Consider the following 21,368-nt stretch of genomic DNA (forward strand, 5'->3'; position numbering starts at 1 on the left):
AGGGGGTTTTAGTTCCAAACGTGACTAGAGCTGAGATGTAAGGTGTTAATGCTGCTCCTAACCCAGAAGGTTTATTTAAGGAAATCACAGTGTCAAATGCTAGAGACTCACCAGATGATATCATTCTCGTACATGGCTTCTCCACTCAAGATCTGAAGTCCATTATAGTAACAGGGACACTTCATGGGAGTGACACACTGGTTATTGTCATCTAGAAAGGTCCCTTTTGGGCAGCCACAGCCATCAACTGGTATGTAGTGGACCAGGCAAGACATGTCAACATTAGTCAGAGACCAGCACGTCTGGTTACAGCCTGTCAAGCCATCATACTTGTAAGTCATTGTTGTAGGGCATTGTGTATATTTTTCTAAAATGTGAGAAGATAAATGGAAAACAGTTAAGTGAAAATTAGATTTAACACAGCAGGATCCATAGGACTTGTAGAAAGATTATAAATACCTTTGATTGTTTTGTTTTTATATTGTTAGATTTTTGTACATCATCTTGAATGATTTTTTTCTAAGATGGCATGGGAAACATGATCAGCTAAGAAAGAACAAAGAAAAATGTGGCAGGATATGACCAGGCACTTTGTCCGGGTTTTGAAAAGAAATCACGTCGGGAGAGGGCATCCGCTCTCATGTGCGGTTGCTTTCCTGCCTGATAAACAGACAGCAGGGGGCAGGGCTGGGACGTAATGGGGTGGTGATGGGTAGAGCTGGGCAGGTCTGGGGATGGGTCTAGGGGGGGTCTGGATTTTACGGACATAAAATCTGGTAACCATACACTTATTGCCTCCTAAAGAGAATATGCTTACACATTAACTGGGAGCAAATATCACACGTTCATATGAATGTTAATGCACGGCCTGCAATAGAAATTACTGGGAAAGCTCATAATAGGTCCCACATCAAATCTGAAGCTACCGGGTAGTAAAGTCCCGTGTTAGCCTGCAGCAGCTGCAAATTTTACCACAGTTAGCAAAAGGGCGCTCCGTTTTTAACTTTTAGACTAAAATGTTCTCATATTCCTACACTGCCCTCCTTGGTAATGAATCCTGCTCTGCCCAGTATTTTCCTTTCTATGCCCATAATCCCTCATCAGTCAAACACTGCAGTGCCCTCTCATGGCCAGGAATGTCATTAGCAATTATTTTGCTAAGAGCAGGCACCTATCTTTTCTTCTACCTCCTCTCAAAACTGGTTTGATTTCTCCTATCCTGATCATTCTAAGTAACTCACTCTTTATGGCCCCCTTCAAGGGCTGTACACATTTCTTCTCTTTGGCAGTTACTTTATAGCTTTGTGCCTTAAAACACAGTCCTAGCTTCAGAAGACTTACAACCAAAATGAACACTCTTCCTGTCATCTTGAAAACCTGTGCCAAGGATGAAGTGTTGTAAACCATGCACTAAAGTTACTTCAGAAGTGATTTGCCGCCATGAGGTGGCTGCATTTTTGCTCCAGGTGTCTTTCAAAATTTGCAGCTGGAGACCATGGCCTGCATTGCCTATGACTGAATGTGAGCCTGAGGAGGGCCGGTTATTACTGTGTATATTATGGTCATCTTAACTATAAGCAACAATAACTTATCTGCCTCTGTCTTTTAGATAGAAGAGAGTGAAGAAGAATGGGGAGTTCCTCATTGTTTTACAATTCAAGGTCAACGTCAGTCCATCATTGTCGCTGCCAGGTAAATTCAGTGGAGCAGACCTGCTTATATCACGATAGCTAGTTTCCCGCTAATGTTCTGACTTAATCATTTTGATATATCATGACACTGAGATATCTGAAGTTCTTTGGAGCATGCATGTGTTAAGATATTTCAGCCCAACCTACTCATGTTTTCTGTAGAGAACATGGATCTCAAAAGCCATCTCTGCCAGTTGATAGTGGTGTGAACCAGCCAACAGATCATAGGGGGTCAACCTGGCAAATGCCATCAGAGGCCATAACATTAAGAAGTACTGCTGTAGAGAAGACAATCCCGAGACTCTTCCCTCATCAAGAAATTGCACTGCTGCTTTGGAAAAGGGCATCGACTTACGGCAAAGATTAGACCTCCATCCACTCAGCGTGATCCCTTTAATGGTACAGATTCGGACGTAGGACGAGAGGGCCGCACACATACAGTCCTCGCTCTGCTCACAGACACAGGTGTCATATAAACAGTTCTAAAGACCAACAAGGAGAAGAAAGGCAAGTAAGATAGAGTTGCAGGAGATGGAACACAATAGTGTGAACTCAATTATTCAATCTATTTATGCAATATCATTACACTCAGTATGTGTTCATACTGTCTTAAAATTTGTGTTTTTATTATTTTTGTGTTTTAAGAAGACTATGAGAATTATTTTAGAAACATTTCCACATGTAAATAATAGCAGTTAGATAATAGTTTAATTCAATTTTCTATACCATTCTCCCAGGGGAGCTCAGAATAGTTTACACAAATTTATATGTGCATACAATACACATGTAAATCCCAACTCTGCCTTTCTCCATCAAACTCCATCAAACTCTCTCCATCAAACTCCATCAAACTCTCTCCATCAAACTCCATCAAACTCTCTCCATCAAACTCTCTCCATCAAACTCTCTTCATCAAACTCCATCAAACTCTCTCCATCAAACTCCATCAAACTCTCTCCATCAAACTCCATCAAACTCTCTCCATCAAACTCCATCAAACTCTCTCCATCAAACTCCATCAAACTTTCAAGCATTTTTCCCTGTCTGTCCCAGTGGGCTCACAATTAGAGAATGACACGGAGACAAATTTTTCCCCGTCCCCGCGGGAACTCATTTTCCCATCCCGGTGAGTTCTTTTCCTGTCCCTGCCCCATTCCTGCAAGCTCTGTCCTCATCTGCACAAGCATCAAACACTTTAAAATCATAAGTGTTCAAAGCTTGTGCGGTTAAGTCACAGTTTACAGGAATGGGCAGGGACAAAACTCATGGGGATGGGACAGGGAAATTGAGTTCCTGCAGGGATGGGGAAAAATTTGTCCCCATGTCATGCTCAATGGGGGGGATTAAGGGACTTTCCCAGGGTCACAGGGAGCTGCATGGGTTTGAATCCACTGATAAGATTGGTTTTTAGGCATTGGTGGAATGAGGCACTATGATGTCACAATACCAGCTCTGGTTATCGGAGGCTGAAACCTTTCACACTATTTAATTTTCTATAACGTTCTCCCAGGGGAGCTCAGAATGGTTTATATGAATTTATTCAGGTACTCAAGCATTTTTCCCTGTCTGTCCCAGTGGACTCACACTCTATCTAATGCACCTGGGGGGATTAAATGACTCACAAGGAGAAACATGGGTTTAAACCCATTGCCTCAGGGTACCAAGGGTGTAGTTTTAACCACTGCACCACACATATATAACTGGCAATTTCAGAAAGCTACTGTTTACACATGGAGATTCACACCATTTAAAGATTTCAAGAGGGCATGTTGGGGGTATGCTTTTGATGTATGTGTATCAAAATTCTTGCTCTACCTTGGGTGGAACAAAAATCTACAAGTATATTCTCCATTTTACATACAGAGTACATGCTTATGGGAAAATTTTCCCATTAGGTTTTATACCAGCTGCAATTCACACACAGAATTTTTAAAAAGTGCTCATTTTGGCCAGGGTCTCCCAAATGAAAAAATATAAAAATTGCAGCTTTGCTGCTTACGGTAATTGGCAGTATTTTAATGCACCCAGGCTTGTAAAATTGGACAGCCACACATGGAAATGGTGCCACTTAGGAATAGAAGATTCAAAATTGCCACTTCCGTGTGAATATGCCAACACTTTCATGTGGAATGTGCTAGAGTTGTATCTCTTATTTTTCCATATACGTATCTTAGTAAAATGGCTGCTCCTCCTGTGCATGTCTGCAAATATACATGGTGTCCTTCATGTCCTTTAAGGTATTTTACAAAAGGCTCTGTGTTCAACTGAACCTTTTGTAAAATACTGCCAGAACTGAGCATGTCCCAATCTGGACATCTGAATTTTGAGCTTGATAGTCAATGTAAAATGGGCCTTCATGCATTTCAGAGCAATGTGTGATGCTAACTTTCAAAGTTAATCAAGTAGGGAGGTGCCTATTTATTGTCTATTTCATAAAGATATATTCTTATCTAGGTGCCTTTATAAAATACTAGCACAAATTCTGCAGAAATTGCAGCTTAGGTTAAAGGTACAGGCCTTTTGTCTGCTTGAGCGCAAGTATAAATATATGTGCATACAATACACATGTAAATCCCAACTCTGCCTCTCTCCATCAAACTCTGCCCTGGCTTGTACCATGCATACTTTTAGGTGTGAATACTGTTCTTTCCTTTTAAGATAATTGGCCAGGACATGACCCATTCTGTTTGTTCCCTCAAAATAAAAAGCACTATCTTTACAGAAAAGTATACAAGTCGAATTGAAACTTACATTTTTGCAAGTGAAAACCCAAATTTTTGTCTGAGTGGATTATATACATACATTTCAATTCCTTAATCTGGCTTTGGAACTCAAAAACTAACCCCCTTTGAAGCTTCTGCTTTCTAGTTATATAGCTAATGATTTCTCCATGTAAATAGGCTTTGAAAGTATCCTAAATTATGTGATAAGAAATGTCTCCCATACTATTTAACCGAACAGCACTCCTGGACAACAGATCCTCTTACTAGATGGATGTTGGTGGCTTCTCGGATAAGTCCTTGCAGATGGCAGTTTCAATTGATTGGACAAATGCGATTTCTTGCTTTCTCTAGGCTCATCAATTAGTGATTTTGCACTTAGTCTGCTTTTTGAAATTCAGGAACGATGTGACTTTGCACCTGACACTTTGGGCACTTTATTATTATTATCTTCAATCTTTGCACATTTGAATTTATATTTATTAGAATTTTTAACACATTAATTGTTTTTTTTAAGCTAGTGGATGGCTTTAAATGATGATTATGGGTAACCTTGCATGCACTCTTGGGTGCTTTATGCCTGATATGCCCTGGTGAACTTCTGACTTTTTGCCAACAAGTTCCCATGAACTGATAGGCATCCTCAGCTATTTATTAAATCTCTAACCAATATTAATCAAGTAGTGCAAACTTTGAAAGCCTCTCAGTAAAGCCACCACACTTGAACTGAAACTCATCTTGAATTTGCATTTGCAAAATGTGACTAATCAAATTCAAATCCAAAAAGGGTCGGATTGGGGGGGTGGGGGGGGGAGAGGAAAATCAGGGGAGGAGAAGTACAAAGATAGGAAAATGTGTCTTTACCTTGAAGTATGGTGCAGGATTAACAAACATTCTACATGGTGCAAAGGGTCCCTTGGGATCCAGGAGGGTGGAACACCATGGCTGGGCAAATCGCTCTGCAATGCAGAAGAGATATTTACTAGTTAGGGATCAATATTCAAAAGTTATCTGGGAAGGAATAATTCCTACCCTGATATCTTCTACTGACCAGGTTGTATTCAGATTTTAAGAACATGATAATAGCTGCACTGGGTCAGACCAATGGTCCATTTAGCCCAGTATCCTGTCTTCACGGAGGCAAAACCCAAATAGTAGAAGCCCCTGCTGAAATTCCAGACAGACCACCACAGCCCTATCTGGTTCAGTGGCATAGCCAGACAGACAGCCAATTTTGGGTGGACCTGAGCCCAAGTTGTGTGGGCACAAAATTTTCTCTGCCATACCCAACCTCCACCTTAAAATATATATACTTTAGCTAACAAGGATCATGAAGCTCTGTCAGCTGAAGACTTTCTCTGCAGGTGGCCAGAACTCCTTTTTATGAAGCTTGGCAGGCAACAGCAACATCCTTAAGCCACCAATACCAGCACTCCGCATATGCTTAGTTGTTGGTGGCTCAAGGATGCTGTCGTTGACTGCAGAGCTTTGTAGAAGGGAGTTCTGGCTATCTTTGGAGGGCATCTACAGCTGGGGATGCTTGAGGATCCCCACCAGCTATACAGCAAGAGTCAGACCAATGTTAGACATGCTAAGGCCCAGGTCGGAAATAAAGGAAGGCCTCCTCCCCGCCTTCCTTCCAATTTCCCAACCTGCCATTACTATCACACCAACAGAGCCTCACCAAATAAAGAACAAGGGATAATATTAGAAATAAAAATATTTAGACAAAAAATGAACTGGGAACCCCAAGAAGTTAAATTTAGCATGCACTGCAACACTGGAGAAATATAAACAGAAATGTGCTTCCTTTTCTACTGAACACATTTGTTATGCATATATTTTTTTATTTTTCCATCATGTTGGTTCCAGTTTCTCTTTCTTATCTGTCATCTGCTAATTCTCTTTCAAGCAGCTGCTGTCCATTCGTCTTTTCTCTTATATTCTCTCTGACACACTGATTGCTCCTTTTTAGCTCCTTCCTTTTTTTCTTTCCTGCCCCTCTGTCAACTCAAATTTCACCCTTTTTCTCACCCTTTTTCTCCTTTTATTTTTCGTCTACCAATCAAATTTTCCATCTTTTTTTCTCACCCACTAGCTCACCCCCATCTCACCTCCCTAGCACTCCATTCCCTTTCATCTTTAATCTACTCCCCTTTGCCATATTTCTACCCTCTGTAATCACTATTCTCTCATTCATTTCCTTGCCACCTTCTCCACTCCCTCCTAGCCTCACTCACATACCGTAGTTTCACTATTCCCAGTTCTTCCTCCCTCTACCCTTCTGTCCCAGCATCTGCTCTCTCTTTTTCCCCTCCCTACCCATGTAGCCTCTCATCTACCTGTCCCTTCTTTCTTTGCTACTGCCTTCTCCCCCAAGGTCCAGCATTCTCCCTCTCTTTCTTCACTCCCATTGTCTGGCATCTCTCCTTCACTCCCTTCTGCTTCTGGATCCAACATATCTCTCTTTTTCCCCTCTCCACCTTCTATGTATCTCTCCCTTCCTCTCATCTATCCCCTCCCTTTCTCTCATCTATCCCCTCCCTTTCTCTCATCTGTCCATTATATATCCCTCTCTCTCATTTTCAACCATGTCTCTCCCTCCTTTGTGCCTAGGTTCCAATATCTCTTTTCCCACTCTCCCTATGCAGCATCTTTCCCTTCCTCCCCTTTACCATCATGCCCAATATTTCTCCCTCTCTTCCCCATGCACCATCTATTCCTCCCCTCCGAAATGACACAGGGACAGAATTTTCCACCATCACTGTAGTTAAGTGTGGGAAACCATCCCTGTGTCATTCTTTAAAGAAAGAGGGAAGAATCAGAGTATGAATGGGCACAGCCACTGACCTTCAACCCTTGCATTGAAGAAAGCTGGTGTAGAAGGACTGAGGTTGAGACAGATACAAAATAATGATACAGGACGGTTTCCCGTGGTTATCTGCTGGGACAGGGACACATTCTGTCCTTGTGCCATTCTCGATGGACTCCACCCCTATGTCCCCCAGGACAGGTTTAAGAATCACTGTTCTAGTTATATTCATCATTTACATACATATGTGAAATCATACACATGCAATTGACCGTTTTTTGGCAACATAATATTCAGGCAGACAAAAGAAGAGCACCTTGCCTCAGAAAGACAGCAGAACAACAAGAAAGGCAAGGGGAGGAGTCTGTCCAACACAAAGGACCCTTGCCTTTCTTCTTCTTGTTCTACATAATATTCAGCAAATATGCACCTATATTCAATGGCCTATACTTTACAGGTGGATGTTCACATGGGTGGAATTTGGACAGAAGGTAGACAGGGAACTCATTTTCACATGTAGAGTATGCAATGCTGTAATCTCTTTGCATTCTTTCAGAATCTATGTGCTAGCATTTATATCAACACCATGAATAGTTTACAGTAAGTGCTCAGCATAAAAAATAGGCACCTATCTGACCTGTTATATTAGTATTCTATAAAGGAATGTAGGCACCTACTTTACTTTCTAGAATAGACTCCATACTAGGCATGTTCTTGGCACCTAAAAAGAGGTCCTCCTCCATATAATTACCCTCAAAGTTCAAAAACATTACGATACTCTTTGCTTTAGCTATTACCACATTGATTTCCCTTCTTGACATCTCTGAACTCTACCCCAAGACTCTTTTACCTTTGATAACGCTAGTTGCACATGGATTCTCAGTTAGGTCTTTCACATTTGGACATAAGCTGTGGCTCTTCCAGGTGTTGCCAAAACTGGAGGCAGTTTCTTCCACCAACTCATTCATTGTAATAAAGTCATCAGCTGGGATATCGTTATAGTTTCCACATAAGCCTTAAAAAGAGCATGAAGGATCACGAAGAGAAGATTATCATTCTACAAAATAGCTTATTGAAAAGAAATGTGTATCATTCTTTGCATGGTGCCACAAAACCATTAGTCATTCACAAATCCATATATTTCATCAGTGGGAAGGACCAGCTCAGGTTTTTCTGCTATCTAAGATAAACAAAATAGGTCACCTTCAGTGAGACAAAAGAAGACAGAATGGAGAGGGTGGATAGGGACAGATTCTTCAGACTGAAGGGGACAACAAGTACGAGGGGGCATTCGGAGAAACTGAAGGGAGATAGGTTCAAAACAAATGCAAGGAAGTTTTTTTTCACCCAAAGGGTCATGGACACTTGGAATGCGCTACCGGAGGAAGTGATCAGGCAGAGTACGGTACAGGGATTCAAACAGGGATTGGACGGATTCCTGAGGGATAAAGGGATCATGGGATACTGAGAGAGGTGCTGGGATGTAACACAAGTATAGAAAGCTAACCAGGTAATAAGTATAGAAACCCAACAGGTCGTGCATGTGCAAGACCGGAGGGTTAGGACTACGATGGGAAGATAGGACTTCAATGAGAAACCAAGGTGGCAAGGGCCGCCGCGGGAGCGGACTGCCGGGCAGGATGGACCTATGGTCTGACCCGGCGGAGGCACTGCTTATGTTCTTATGTTCTCTCTCTTTTGATCTTCTTGTTGCTCACCCAACAGGCGCAATCTCATAATGGAATGATACAGAAGCATTATGCTATTTTTTTAAATTTCTTCTCTATTTCTTTTTTAATAATTTCTAACATTAGTGTCTTGGTTTTTTTGGCTACTATTACACACTGGATTGTTACATGCTGTCCAAGATGACACCTTAATCCTTTTCTCAGTGGTGTCTCTTAATGTGGAAACTAACATCATGCAACTATAATTTGGGTTATTCTTTCCAATATACAATACTTTGCACTTCCCACATTAAATTTCATCTGCTATGACATGCATAAGTTCCTCTAAGTTTTATTATAACATCATCTTCTTTCTATTTAAGGATCCTCTGATCACTGTTTTGGTCTTCACTTCCTCTTCCAAGCATCGACCATCTTCTTCATGAAATAGCATTTCCTGATATTAATCCTAAGTCTACCGGTTCCACAACCTCTACTCCTGGTGAAATTCTGTACACATATATTTCAAAATTCTGCAAAATTTATTTGTAGTGTTTTGCATAGAATTCTCCTATTCTGAGGCCTGAAATTCCTTCCTACCTTTTCCTTTCTTAGGTTCCAGCCTCCTCAATTCCCTCTCTCACTCCAACTGCATTTCTGTCTCCCTCTAAATCCCACCTCTCTCTCACTTGCTCCCTAAATCCCCTCCTTGTCTCCCATAGTCTGGCTTTTCTCTAACCCTCTCTCCATTGGCTAAGAATCTCTTCCTCCCTTCTCATCCCCTTTCTGGTACTGGTCACTTTCTCAATTCTTGTTTTCTCATTCCTATCCACTCAGGATTTTATAGTCATAAGAACAGAAGAGTTGCCATATTAGGACAGACAGAAGGTCCTTCAACAATGGCTAACCCAGGTCACAAGTACCTGGCAAGATCCCAAGAAGTAAAACAGATTTTATGATGCTTATCCTAGGAATAAGCAATGGATTTCCCCGAAGTCCATTTTAATAATGGCTTATGGACTTCTGTTTTAGAAAATGATCCAAACTTTTAAAAAACCCTGCTAGGCAACAACTTTGCACACCCCTTTGACCAGAAGCCCCCGTCTGCGAACATTTGCCAAAGCATCTAAATGCCACAACAATCAAAGAGTTGAAATCATTTTTGTTCAAGTCACTAATGATTCAGTAGAATAAACATTGACTCGACTTTTTCAGTTATCTGTGAAAATAAACCACAACTCCAAGGAGCAATAATGTCAGTTCTGCTGGTATGATAATGCTTACATAGTAAATGATAACAGATATAGACCCACATGAGCCATTCAGTCTGCCCACTGTGTTAGTTATTTTGCTGAGGACTGAAATTTATGAATGTTTACCAAGAGTCTGTGTCTTGTAGGCCTCTGAAAGCGTTATGAAGACTTGCATTATTGGAACCAGCTGCACCTGAAGCGTCAGTCCAAAGACAGTTTGCAGGGTTATGTAGAAAGTAGATGGTTTGAACACAGTCAGGTTGGCTTTGAAATAAGCATATTAAAACCAGATGAAATCAATATGTCCATTTTCAAAATCAACATTTATACTAAAGCAACAATAGACATAATAAATGGCGGCCTGATGGAACTATTGAGATTAACCCATGTGAACTGAACAGGTGCATCCAGTTCTGCTTTCATTCCACTGAATGTATGGATATGGAATTCAAATCAATCCATTTTCTGCATTTCCTTTCATTCTATCTTTTTTCCTGATAAGACACAGAGTTCAATGAGAATGCAGGGTTCCTCCCGTGACCTAAAGGGATATGCACATCAATCCAACCCCCCCTCTATTCATCAATCACGGCCCTCTAATTAAAGGGCCAATTCAAGTTTTGTTATTTACCAGACATGACTATCTGGAGATTGGCCAGGGACATGAAATAGATGAAAAGTACAAACAAATGTTTATTGCCCTGACCTGAGTTACACCAAGGTTATCTGAGCTAATGAATATGCATTTTCCTACTCTGTACATATTACAAAACAAGCCAGCAAGCTAAAAATCGTGAATAATCGAAACTGTGATTGCTGAAACCACGAATACGGAGGGAGAAGTGTAAGTGGGATAGAAAATTTTTAAATAAAGAAGTAAAATAAATATCACTGTGTAATTAGTTTTTCATCTGAAAACTCTTTGTGCTAGATTTGTGGCTGTATGATTAATGTTCCTTTCTGTTTTGTATAACCTGTTTTCTATACTTGTATGAGAGAATAAGCTGACCTTAATAACTTACAGTCTTTTCTTTTAGGAAATTATCCATACCTTTCACCATATACCTTGGCAATAAATTCCAGAGTTTAATTACAAATTGAATGAAGAAATAATTTCTATGGTTTGTTTTAAATCTACTTCTTTGTAGTTTCAGTGTTTATCATTTTAATTCCATTTAGAGAATGACCTGCTTTATGAATTCTGATAATAACCCATTTAGCAATTTTCTGAGGAGAGATAACAGGTAGCTAGACTTCCATAAGCTATCATTCACTCATTGAGTTGCTGAGTACTGTGTGAGATACTTGTAAGCGGAGGAAGCTCATATAGGAACATAATGCAGAGCAAAACACAGGAATGTATATACAACCAATACAAAGCAACTGCTGAATGGCATTTGAAAATAAAGGTTCACAACCCTTTATTCAAAATGCTTGGAACCAGAGACGTTTTAGATTTTAGAATTTTTTGGTTTTTGGAATGATGTATCACCAGTGGCCATAGCAATTCATATTCGTCACCTGCTGCAGCCCTGAAGTCTTCCGTCTGCCACCTCCTGCCTTGCTGACATCACTTCCTCTTTCCTTCCTGGATGGACGTGACGAGTATGAATGGCTGCGGCTACTGGCAACGCCTCAGAGGTATACCAGTGTGAGACAAGATGAAAAAAATTGAACTCCTATCAGCAAAAAGTGACATCTTTAAAGTGACTTTGAGGCCTTGTTTCACCTTTGATGTTGAAAGTAAGCTTTTTTGTACAAATTAGTAATGTAATAAAGTTACAAAAACATTTTTTTGGACATTCTATTGATATATTTTGTCTAATAATTCTGTCTACTCATTCAATTACTTCTCTACTGAGTCAAACTGAAGACAGTATTTACCTGACCAGAAAGGTAACTGGATAACCACTTTGTTTAACAGCACTGCTCCTGAGGTGTGAATTTCTACCATCTGTGGAGGAGACAGTGAAAACCAAGTCAATTCTTTTAACTTGCATTCTGTCATAAGTATAATACTACAAACTCCCAAATATTTTCTGCATAAGTGTAGTAATATATAGTATATTTGTCCTTCTTCGGTAATTTTCTCAGATTTTAAGGTCTCTATCATGGATGCTTTTTTAAATTATGATAAAGTCACTTGGTTCAACCACTACTAGAAGAAGAGATATTGTGAATTATTTTACACGCCTTGGTCCACACTCATCTTGGTTATTGTAATTCCTTGTTTCAGGGCTTTTGTCAAAAAAAATCTTACATGACTCCATCTACTACAGAATACTGCTATACGGGCGCACCATTGCACGATACAGCGGCATGATAACTTCCTTTGTCCTGGTAGTGATACCCTTTTTGATGATGCCCAGCATTCTGTTTGCTCTCTTTGAGGCTGTCGCACACTGCGCTGATGGTTTCAAAGTTGTGTACACCATCACCCCCAGGTCTCTTTCAAGGTTGCTCACCCCTAGCAATATTCCCCCCATTTTGTAGCTGAACATTCCCTACGTGCATGACCTTGCATTTCTCTATGTTGAAACTCATTTGCCACTTTTTTGCCCACTCCTCCATTCTCGTCAGGTCCCTTTGCAGGTCTTCACAAAAAGGTGACAAAGCTGTATAAATATGATTTGTAATATAATAGAAAACCAAGAGATTGGCTAAGTCCTGTCTGGTGGGTACCAAATTATTTTATCATTTTGATTTCAAAGGTCTCACATTCCTGGATTGTCTCAAAATTTCCTTTTATGGATTACAGTTTTCTGAAGTGTTGTCTGACAGAGGCTGATATTGTTTAATATGGTATCTGTATAGATTGATCCTAGTCTTTAGCATCTGCCTTGTTTCTCCAGTGTAACATCCTTCCTTACACTCTTTGCAACTACTTGCAGTTGAGCCTTTCAGGCTGAAAATACTCTGTTCCTCTATATCCAATGGAGGTATTTATTACTATTTATTTATTTGGATTTATAGGGCATTCTCCCAGAAGAGCTCAGAATGAGTTACAAGTATACATTATACAGCATAACAGGGTATACAAAATAAAGTAGAGCAGGATATAGTAATGTAGAGCATGACAGTACATTTTAGATCACGACATGACAGGGCAATACATAGGGGAGCATGATAGTGTCAAAAAGCATGACAGGACAAGAGCTCATACAGCATGGGGTGGTGATGTTATGGGTTTGATTTGACACTGCGGTAACTAATTGAACTTGACAGTACGTTATAGTGCCTGACAGTACGAAGCGAGGTTAAGGCAGTACATAACAGAGCTTGGCAGGACAATACATACCTGTGAGTGATAATATATGAGGTGTGGTATAGCATGGAATGTCTGGAAGTACTGGCAATGACAGTGAACTGCATTATTGAATTAGTCCAAAACAAACAGAACGCTCAGGACAAATGCGATCACAGTGCCCGTACCCCTGGACTTACAATGAGGACAGGAGTAAATGCAAGGCTGTCACTCACCGTATCGCCATTTTCGGTGGAAAGTGTAATGCTCTTCAAGCAAGTCTGTGTGTCCAGTAATCCACACTGACGGATCTCCCCCAGTAGGACAAATGAGTCTTCATTCTGCAGCTGAGGTTGGAAAACGATTCACATTTAAGGAGAGCATTGGAATTTATTGAGTAATGTTGCATAAACATACAATCGGACAACCATACCAAATATCTGTGGCAGTCAGCAAAGAGCTGTGACTTAAAATGACTATGTAGTCATGATAAATCTTTGTTATGGAAAGAATAACGCTGTACAAACAATTTATTGACAATTCAAATGATATTGAAATGTTATCTGAACTAAGTTTTTAATCTTTACAATGAATGATCCCAACTATCTTATTTTTCTGAATATCCCAGTGAACTTTTATGATATTTATTTACTCACATATGGTTTATGAACTAGGTTAGTTTCCATAACTTTCTTTAACCTGAAACTAGGCCTGTTGGGGGGTCTAATTTGGAAACAACTGCTATACCATACTAGAACTGACAAAAGCTTGAAAATCCTGATCAGCAACTGGGATGGCAAACTGTCCATTTCCTAAATATTCTTCTGGGGACAAAGTTCATTGGCTTATAGTTGCTAATCATGATAATTTCAGAGATTGTGTCAGGAATTTGTCATTTCTTCATCAGTTTCACAGGATTTGAATGATCATAGTTAGAGGTAGTGACCAATAAACCCCACTAAAAGGAAGATATCCAGATAATGGATGGAGTGTATGATCATTGATCTCATTTTTTTCATTTGTCTTAAGAAACATTGAAACATGATGGCAGATAAAGGCCAAATGGCCCATCCAGTCTGCTCATCCACAGCATCCAGTATCATCTCCTCTCCCTATCATCTCATATCTGCCTAACGTTTTCTTGAACTCATCACCTCTTAACTTCATCCCATGTCCTCACTCTGGAGTTTCCTTTCAACTGAAAGAGACTCGCTTCATGCATATTTATGCCACGTAGATATTTAAACATCTCTATCATTTCTTCCCTCTTTCATCTTTCCTCTAAGTATACATATTGAAATCTTTAAAACTTTCCCCATACACATTATGATGAAGACCAACAATCATTTTAGTAGCCTTCCTCTGGACTGACTCCATCCTGTTTATATCTTTTTGACGGTGCGGGCCTCCAAATCATTCACAATATTCTAAATCTTTCATTTCAAATAGAGCCTTTAAGGTTGATTGATTAGTAAACATTTGTGGTCATATCCTTTGAAATATGGTGTCTCTCAGGGCTTAGTTCTGCCCCTGTCCCTTTTCAATATTTTCATTAATCCAGCATAAGAACATAAGAATTGCCACTGCTGAGTCAGACCAATGGTCCATCATGCCCAGCAGTCCGCTCACGTGGCGGCCCTTAGGTCAAAGACCAGTGCCCTAACTGAGTCCAGCCTTACCTGCGTACGTTCTGGTTTAGCAGGAACTTGTCTAACTTTGTCTTGAATCCCTGGAGAGTGTTTTCCCCTATAACAGCATCCGGAAGAGCGTTCCAGTTTTCCACCACTCTGGGTGAAGAAGAACTTCCTTACATTGTACGGAATCTATCCCTTTTTAACTTTAGAGAGTGCCTTCTCATTCTCTCTACCTTGAAGAGGGTGAACAACCTGTTTTTATCTACTAAGTCTATTCCCTTCATTATCTTGAATGTTTCAATCATGTCCCCTCTCAGTCTCCTCTTTTCAAGGGAGAAGAGGCCCAGTTTCTCTAATCTCTCACTGTACGGCAACTCCTCCAGCCCCTTTACCATTTTAGTCGCTCTTCTCTGGACCCTTTTGAGTAGTATTGTGTCCTTCTTCAAATACGGCAACCAGTGCTGGACGCAGTATTCCAGGTGGGGGCGTACCATGGCCCAGTACAGCAGCATGATAACCCTCTCCTATCTGTTTGTGATCCCCTTCTTAACCATTCCTAGCATTCTGTTTGCCCTTTTCGCTGCCGCCGCACATTGCACAGATGGCTTCATTGACTTGTCGACCAGTACTCTCAAGTTTCTTTCCTGGGGGGGGTCTCTCTGGACATCCTGTATTCGTGTTTAAGATTTTGTTTACTGACATACATCACTTTACACTTATCCACGTTAAACCTCATTTGCTATGTCGCAGCCTATTTCTCGAGCGTATATGTCATGTTGCAGGTCTTCGCAATCCTTCTGTATCTTCACTACTCTGAATAACTTCGTATTGACTGCAAATTTTATCACCTCGCTCATCGTACCAATTTCCAGGTCATTTATAAATATGTTGAAGAGCACGGGTCCAAGCACCGACCCCTGTGGCACTCCACTCATGACGCTTTTCCAGTCCAAGTATTGTCCATTTTCCCCTTTCAGTTCCTTGATTACCCTTGGATGGATGCCTTCCGGTCCCGGGGATTTATCGTTTTTAAGCCTATCAATCTGCCTGCATACCTCTTCTAGACTGTCCGTCAACCCAGTCAGTTTCCCGTCTTCGTTTCCTGCGTATAGCCTGTCGGCTTCTGGTATGTTGTGTATATCCTCTTCGGTAAATACAGATGCAAAAAATGTGTTCAGTTTGTTGGTGATAGCTTTGTCCTCCTTTAGCACTCTCTTTATTCCATGGTCATCCAACGACCCACCACTTCCTTCGCGGGTCGTTTTACCTTAATGTATCAAAAGAACGGCTTGCAGGTTTTGCCTCCTTGGCTATTTTTTTCCTCGTAGTCTCTTTTGGCCCCTCTTACCGCCATATGGCACCTGCTTTGATGTTGTTTGTGCTTTTTCCAGTTTTTATCCATTTTTGACATTTTCCATTCCTTAAACGAAGTCTTCTTGTCTCTGATCGTTTCCTTCACCGCTACAGTGAGCCACGCTCAGTCCTAATTTTGCTTACCTGCATTAATATACACCCACAACAGAACTGTTTGCAATAGATGAATCATTAACTTGTGTCTCACAAATTAGTGCTCAGTACATCCAAAATTACGGCCATCTTCTTCTTCCTCTATTGTTTTTGAGGACTTTCCTATTCAATGAGTTCCTACATTTAAATATCTAGGGGTCATTTTTTACCCTGATCTACTTGTATCATTCAAAAAACACATCTAGTCCATAGCATAAAATGGCTTTCAGGTTCTGAGGTGACTCCATTCCATTTGTTTGATTATCATCTCATTACATTTCACTAGCCTGGATTTCTACAATGTTGTTCTCGCAGGTCTTCCTCAATATCAACTTAAGCGTTTTCAACTTCTCCAAAATACTGCAGCCAGATTATTCAATGCAAAAAGATTTGATCATGTTACACCCCTTTTGATAAAATTTCATTGGCTGCCGGTGAAATTCCATTTTCAACATTAATTCATCATGCTCTCTTTCAAATGTCGCCTCTCTAGCTTGCTAATCTTATTGCATCATCATCCTCAACATAACCTGTCCGTTCAATATATGAAAAAGGGTTATCCATTCCCCCTCCTTCACTTGCACATTTGGAATCTACAAGTAAATCTGCTTTCTTTTATGTCTCTCCTTTAATTTGGAATGCCCTACCAATAGCCCTCAAAAAATTTCAAAGCCCTACTAAAGATGTTTCCCATACAGACACAGGCATTTAACAAACTTAATCCTGAGTAGAATATTTTCTGGGATCATGAAGCCTGTGACTTTTAGCTCTTGGTATGTGTTCTCTTGTCGTATGCTGACTTTCCTTTTACTAATGGAGTTCTTTTTCCTTAATCTTTGTTTTATGTCTGTTCACTGTCCTGGCCTGATTTTCAGTAAAGGCAGTATATCAAATGCTAAATCAATATAAGCATAAACATAAATGAGGTCTAACCAGAGTCTTATATAGGGGCATCAATATCTCCTTTTTCCTATTGGTCATTCCTCTCCCTATGCACCCTAGCATCCTTCTAGCTTTCACCGTTGCCTTTTCAACCTGTTTGGCCAAGATCATCACATACTATCACACCCAAGTCCCGCTCCTCTTTCATAAACAAAAGTTCTTCACCTCCTAACTGTATCGTTTCTTCTGGTTTTTGCAGGGGTTTCAACTCGGTTGCAGATTTTGGTATCAACAATCTGCCATTATTGGTTCTTATTGATGTTATTGTTCTTAATGATGTTGCTATGCCCCCTCCTAATGCTTAAGGGTATTTCTGCCAATTTTGGTTTTGCTGTACCCCTCTTTCAGCACCTTGGGTCTCCATATACCAATGTTGGTTTTCTCTGTCCCTTTCCCGGTCTGTGGAGTCTACATGCTAATGTCGGTTTGCACTGACCTTCTCCCAAGTGCCCTTTGGTCTTCCTGGTGGTGCATTGTTAGGCTTGGGACAAATATCACACATACTTTACACCCATGGGCCTTACATCAATTTTCAAAGTGAAATCTTATATGTTCTTTTGTTTTGAAATGTACTACTGGTAGTCAGAAACAATTCAACATGTCGATGTTCTAGTTTTACATAATAACTTAACTTAAACTTATATCTTATCCGGCCAATACTCAGCTCAAGTTAACCAGCTGGGAATGGCTGCTGACCAGTTAACATGAGTCTCAGCTGATGACCAGGCATTTTAAGCACCATTGAAAATGCCTGGTTTGCGCTGAAAAAAAGCAGGCAATATTGGGGACATTCTAGATATATTCTAGGAGTGTGACTGCTAAAGTCCTGATATTTGGAACTTAAGCAGCCAGGCTTAGAAGGCAGATAAGGCCACATTAAAAGCAGGCCTAACTTTGTTCACTAAGCCATGGTTGGTTAAGTCACAATATTGCCTTAACCAGTCATGCGCCAACCATGTTGAAAAACCTGGATAGCCAATGCTGGTTACCGGGAATGGCCCAGCATTGAATCACTGACTGTTTCCACCTACATATTGAAGGAATAACATACTTTTAGCAGTTGAACATATATATTTTATTACATCCTTATTCCACCCCAACAAATGCCCCTTTCTAGACATATAATTTTGATCATTATGGCCTAGATTCTCCAACCAGCGCCATTGTCAGCATCTGCCTTAAAAGCGGCCGCTAATCGCGTGTCAATACGCAATGGCGCAGGTTATGACTGCACATCACAGTAAGCCTGACCCCATGTCTCTTTGGGTGTCACACTAAAGAAGCACACTGAGTTGGTAAGATACTTCTTCATTGTGTTCATGGGCATCATAGATTTGCTCACTACATGGATGTTTCTGTCTGCCAAGCAACCTGGTTAGTCAGTCAATATCTGTTCCATACATGTTATCTTCACTGCATTGAAGAGACCATCATCTTATAGATCAAAAAGAGGTATCACTGCCAGGCAGCATTAATAATAGAAGGAGAATGAGAAGGATGGACATATATAAAGGATAAACAGTGGGTAAAGAAGTCCAAGCAAGGCAGTCTATTCACAAAATCAAAAAGCTTTAATTTTCAATTCAAATGTTTCAAGTTTATTATAAATTTGTTATACCACCTATTCAGACTTCTAAGTGGTGTACATCAGTTAAAAAGGGTGTATAAAATACAAGGTATAAAACAGAACAGGGTAATCCATTATAATGATACCCTTAGTGCGCATGCACACTTCAAACTTGGTGGGTCCGTGATCCATGGTGCCATGCCCGTGCATGCGCAGTGCCTGCCTCAGCTGATTTCCTGATCTCCGACGCCGGATGACTTCTGACTACGCTGTGCTTGCCGCCTTCCCGACCCTGTTCCTCCAAAACCAGAAGTTAAGTCATGAGGGGGGAGGGAGAAGAAGCAAAGCAGGCTAGCACAGTGTTAGAGCCCTGAAGCATGGCCAAAGTCGCTTCCTGGCTAGGGCGGCATTGGCAGAAGATAGGGCATGGAGGGACCCTTCAAATTGCTGCTCCTGTTTGCTTTGGGCCTTCCTTGCTGCCGGATCCTGCATTCGTGGAAACTTAAAGTAGGTGGGATCCGGAAGTGACGAAGGCTCGAAGCAAGTAGGAGCAGCGAGTTGTGAATGCTGCACTGGCGACAGCTGTGTGAGACCCAGGAGGGAGGGGGAGGAAGAGAGAATGAGAAATGCTGCCGATGGTTGTGTAAGACCGCGGAGGGGGGGGGGGATAAATGCTGCCAACGGCTGTGTGAGACCGCGGGCGAAATGCTGCAGCAGCACCCTTTTGGGGGAGAGAGAGGGAAAGAGGGAGAAGGAAGACCAGGGAAAGGGTGGGTGGTGGGGGAAGAGAAATGCTGTTGTTGCACAGTGGGGAGGTAAAAAGAAGGGAGAAGGACTACTGCTGGACAGGGGGAGCAGAAAGCAAAGAAAGAAAGAAAGAATGGCCTCAGCGCCCCATTGTGCTAAATGTTTACACATCTATTCTAGCATCCATTAATTTAACGGACTTAAACACGTTAGTATAATAATCAAAATGACTAACACGACAAAACGGACGAACAGGAACAGAATGAAAAAAGGTAACAACTACATTATTGATAGCGAAGAACGCACACTCACACTGGATGTTGCACATACAGAGAGGCCAAGAAGTGGCTTGGGGGGGAAGGTTGTCAGGTTTTGTTTTTTTTAGAGGATTGAAGAGTGTGTTTGGTAAAAAGGAACAAAATGGAGCAGAGTGAGTTTCAGTAGGGCTGTAGAGGGTTAGGTGAGGATAGAGAGGTTGCTTGTTAGAAATGGAGCGAGGAAGGACCACGCACTGAGACGCACAAAGCTCTAAGTCAAAAGAGATATACTGTATCTCCATTCAGTCACTATTTGTAGTAACTGTACATTTGGGTATGTATATTTACATTCCATCTGCATGCTTAAAGTTTAGGGAATATGTCTAGCACACTTGGTTGCAGGTCCTGACTAGCACCAACTTACCCTATGCCTCAAAAATGCTCTATTTCAGGCTGCATACATGTATAAAACATTAGCACACCTGTTTTGCCATTATAGAATACTACTGAGCATGTTTCCAGTGATCACACCTAAGGATTAGATTAGATTAGATTAGAAGACCCTGTTCTCCTGATTACAATCACACTGCCTTGCAGACAATTCTAACTCCTCTATCATACCTGTACCCCTTCCAATCATACCTGCAAAAGACCCTGGTCCACTTAACCCAAACCTACCAATCACACCCACATCCCCCTGCTGAATTCATTGACCACTCCAATCAGAAACCCCCAGAAGATCCTGATCCCTACAATCAGAAGCCCTCTAGAAAATCCCAACCCCTGAGTAAGAAGCCCTCCCCAAGAAGTCTCCAACTGCATGCTCAAAAGCCCCACCTACCAAATGTACCCTCTGACCCTGAAGGGTCTACGGGTCCTTAGACAGAAGTAATCCCCAGTTACTGTTACCCTTTCAGCTCCAACCCCCCCAAATTGAAACATGACCTCCTAGTGGGAGTAATGCAATACTATCACTGGGGGTGTAATTTTGGGATACAGAGCATGAAGGACAGAAGTGACTGGGAATCACTCTTGCTCAGAGACTCCCTAGACCCCCCTAGACCCCCTACACTCATTTCCAACCCAGTCCTTGAGGCACACCATCCAAAAAGGTTTTCAAGATATCTAAAAGGAATATGCATAATAAGGTAGATTTAGAAACACAGAAACATGATGTCGGTTAAAGGCCAAATGGCCCATCCACAGCATCCACTATCCTTAAGATCCCACATGCCTGTCCCATGCTTTCTTGAATTCAGAAACAGTCTTTACCTCCATCACTCTACCAAGAGACTATTCCATGCATCTACCAGCCTTTCAGTAAAAAA

At 41.1% G+C, this 21,368-nt stretch overlaps 2 protein-coding genes across 2 annotated transcripts in view; both read right to left on the reverse strand.

Moving 5' to 3' along the window:
- The window catches only part of LOC117352133, a 1,164,809-nt gene that overhangs the window by 429,646 nt on the left and 713,795 nt on the right, over positions 1–21,368 (reverse strand). The gene's annotated exons all lie outside the window — the stretch shown is intronic.
- Positions 1–21,368, reverse strand: part of LOC117352124 (mucin-2-like) — an 87,251-nt gene that overhangs the window by 56,179 nt on the left and 9,704 nt on the right. The window contains exons 2-8 of the mRNA XM_033928268.1: positions 13,624–13,734; positions 12,028–12,097; positions 10,270–10,407; positions 8,074–8,238; positions 5,276–5,370; positions 2,047–2,173; positions 112–367 (exon numbers count right to left, since the gene is read on the reverse strand). Of these exons, the coding sequence (XP_033784159.1) occupies positions 112–367; positions 2,047–2,173; positions 5,276–5,370; positions 8,074–8,238; positions 10,270–10,407; positions 12,028–12,097; positions 13,624–13,734 (962 nt within the window). The remainder of the gene's footprint in view (positions 1–111; positions 368–2,046; positions 2,174–5,275; positions 5,371–8,073; positions 8,239–10,269; positions 10,408–12,027; positions 12,098–13,623; positions 13,735–21,368) is intronic.

This window comes from Geotrypetes seraphini, chromosome 19 (assembly GCF_902459505.1).
Source record: "Geotrypetes seraphini chromosome 19, aGeoSer1.1, whole genome shotgun sequence".
Taxonomy (NCBI): domain Eukaryota; kingdom Metazoa; phylum Chordata; class Amphibia; order Gymnophiona; family Dermophiidae; genus Geotrypetes; species Geotrypetes seraphini.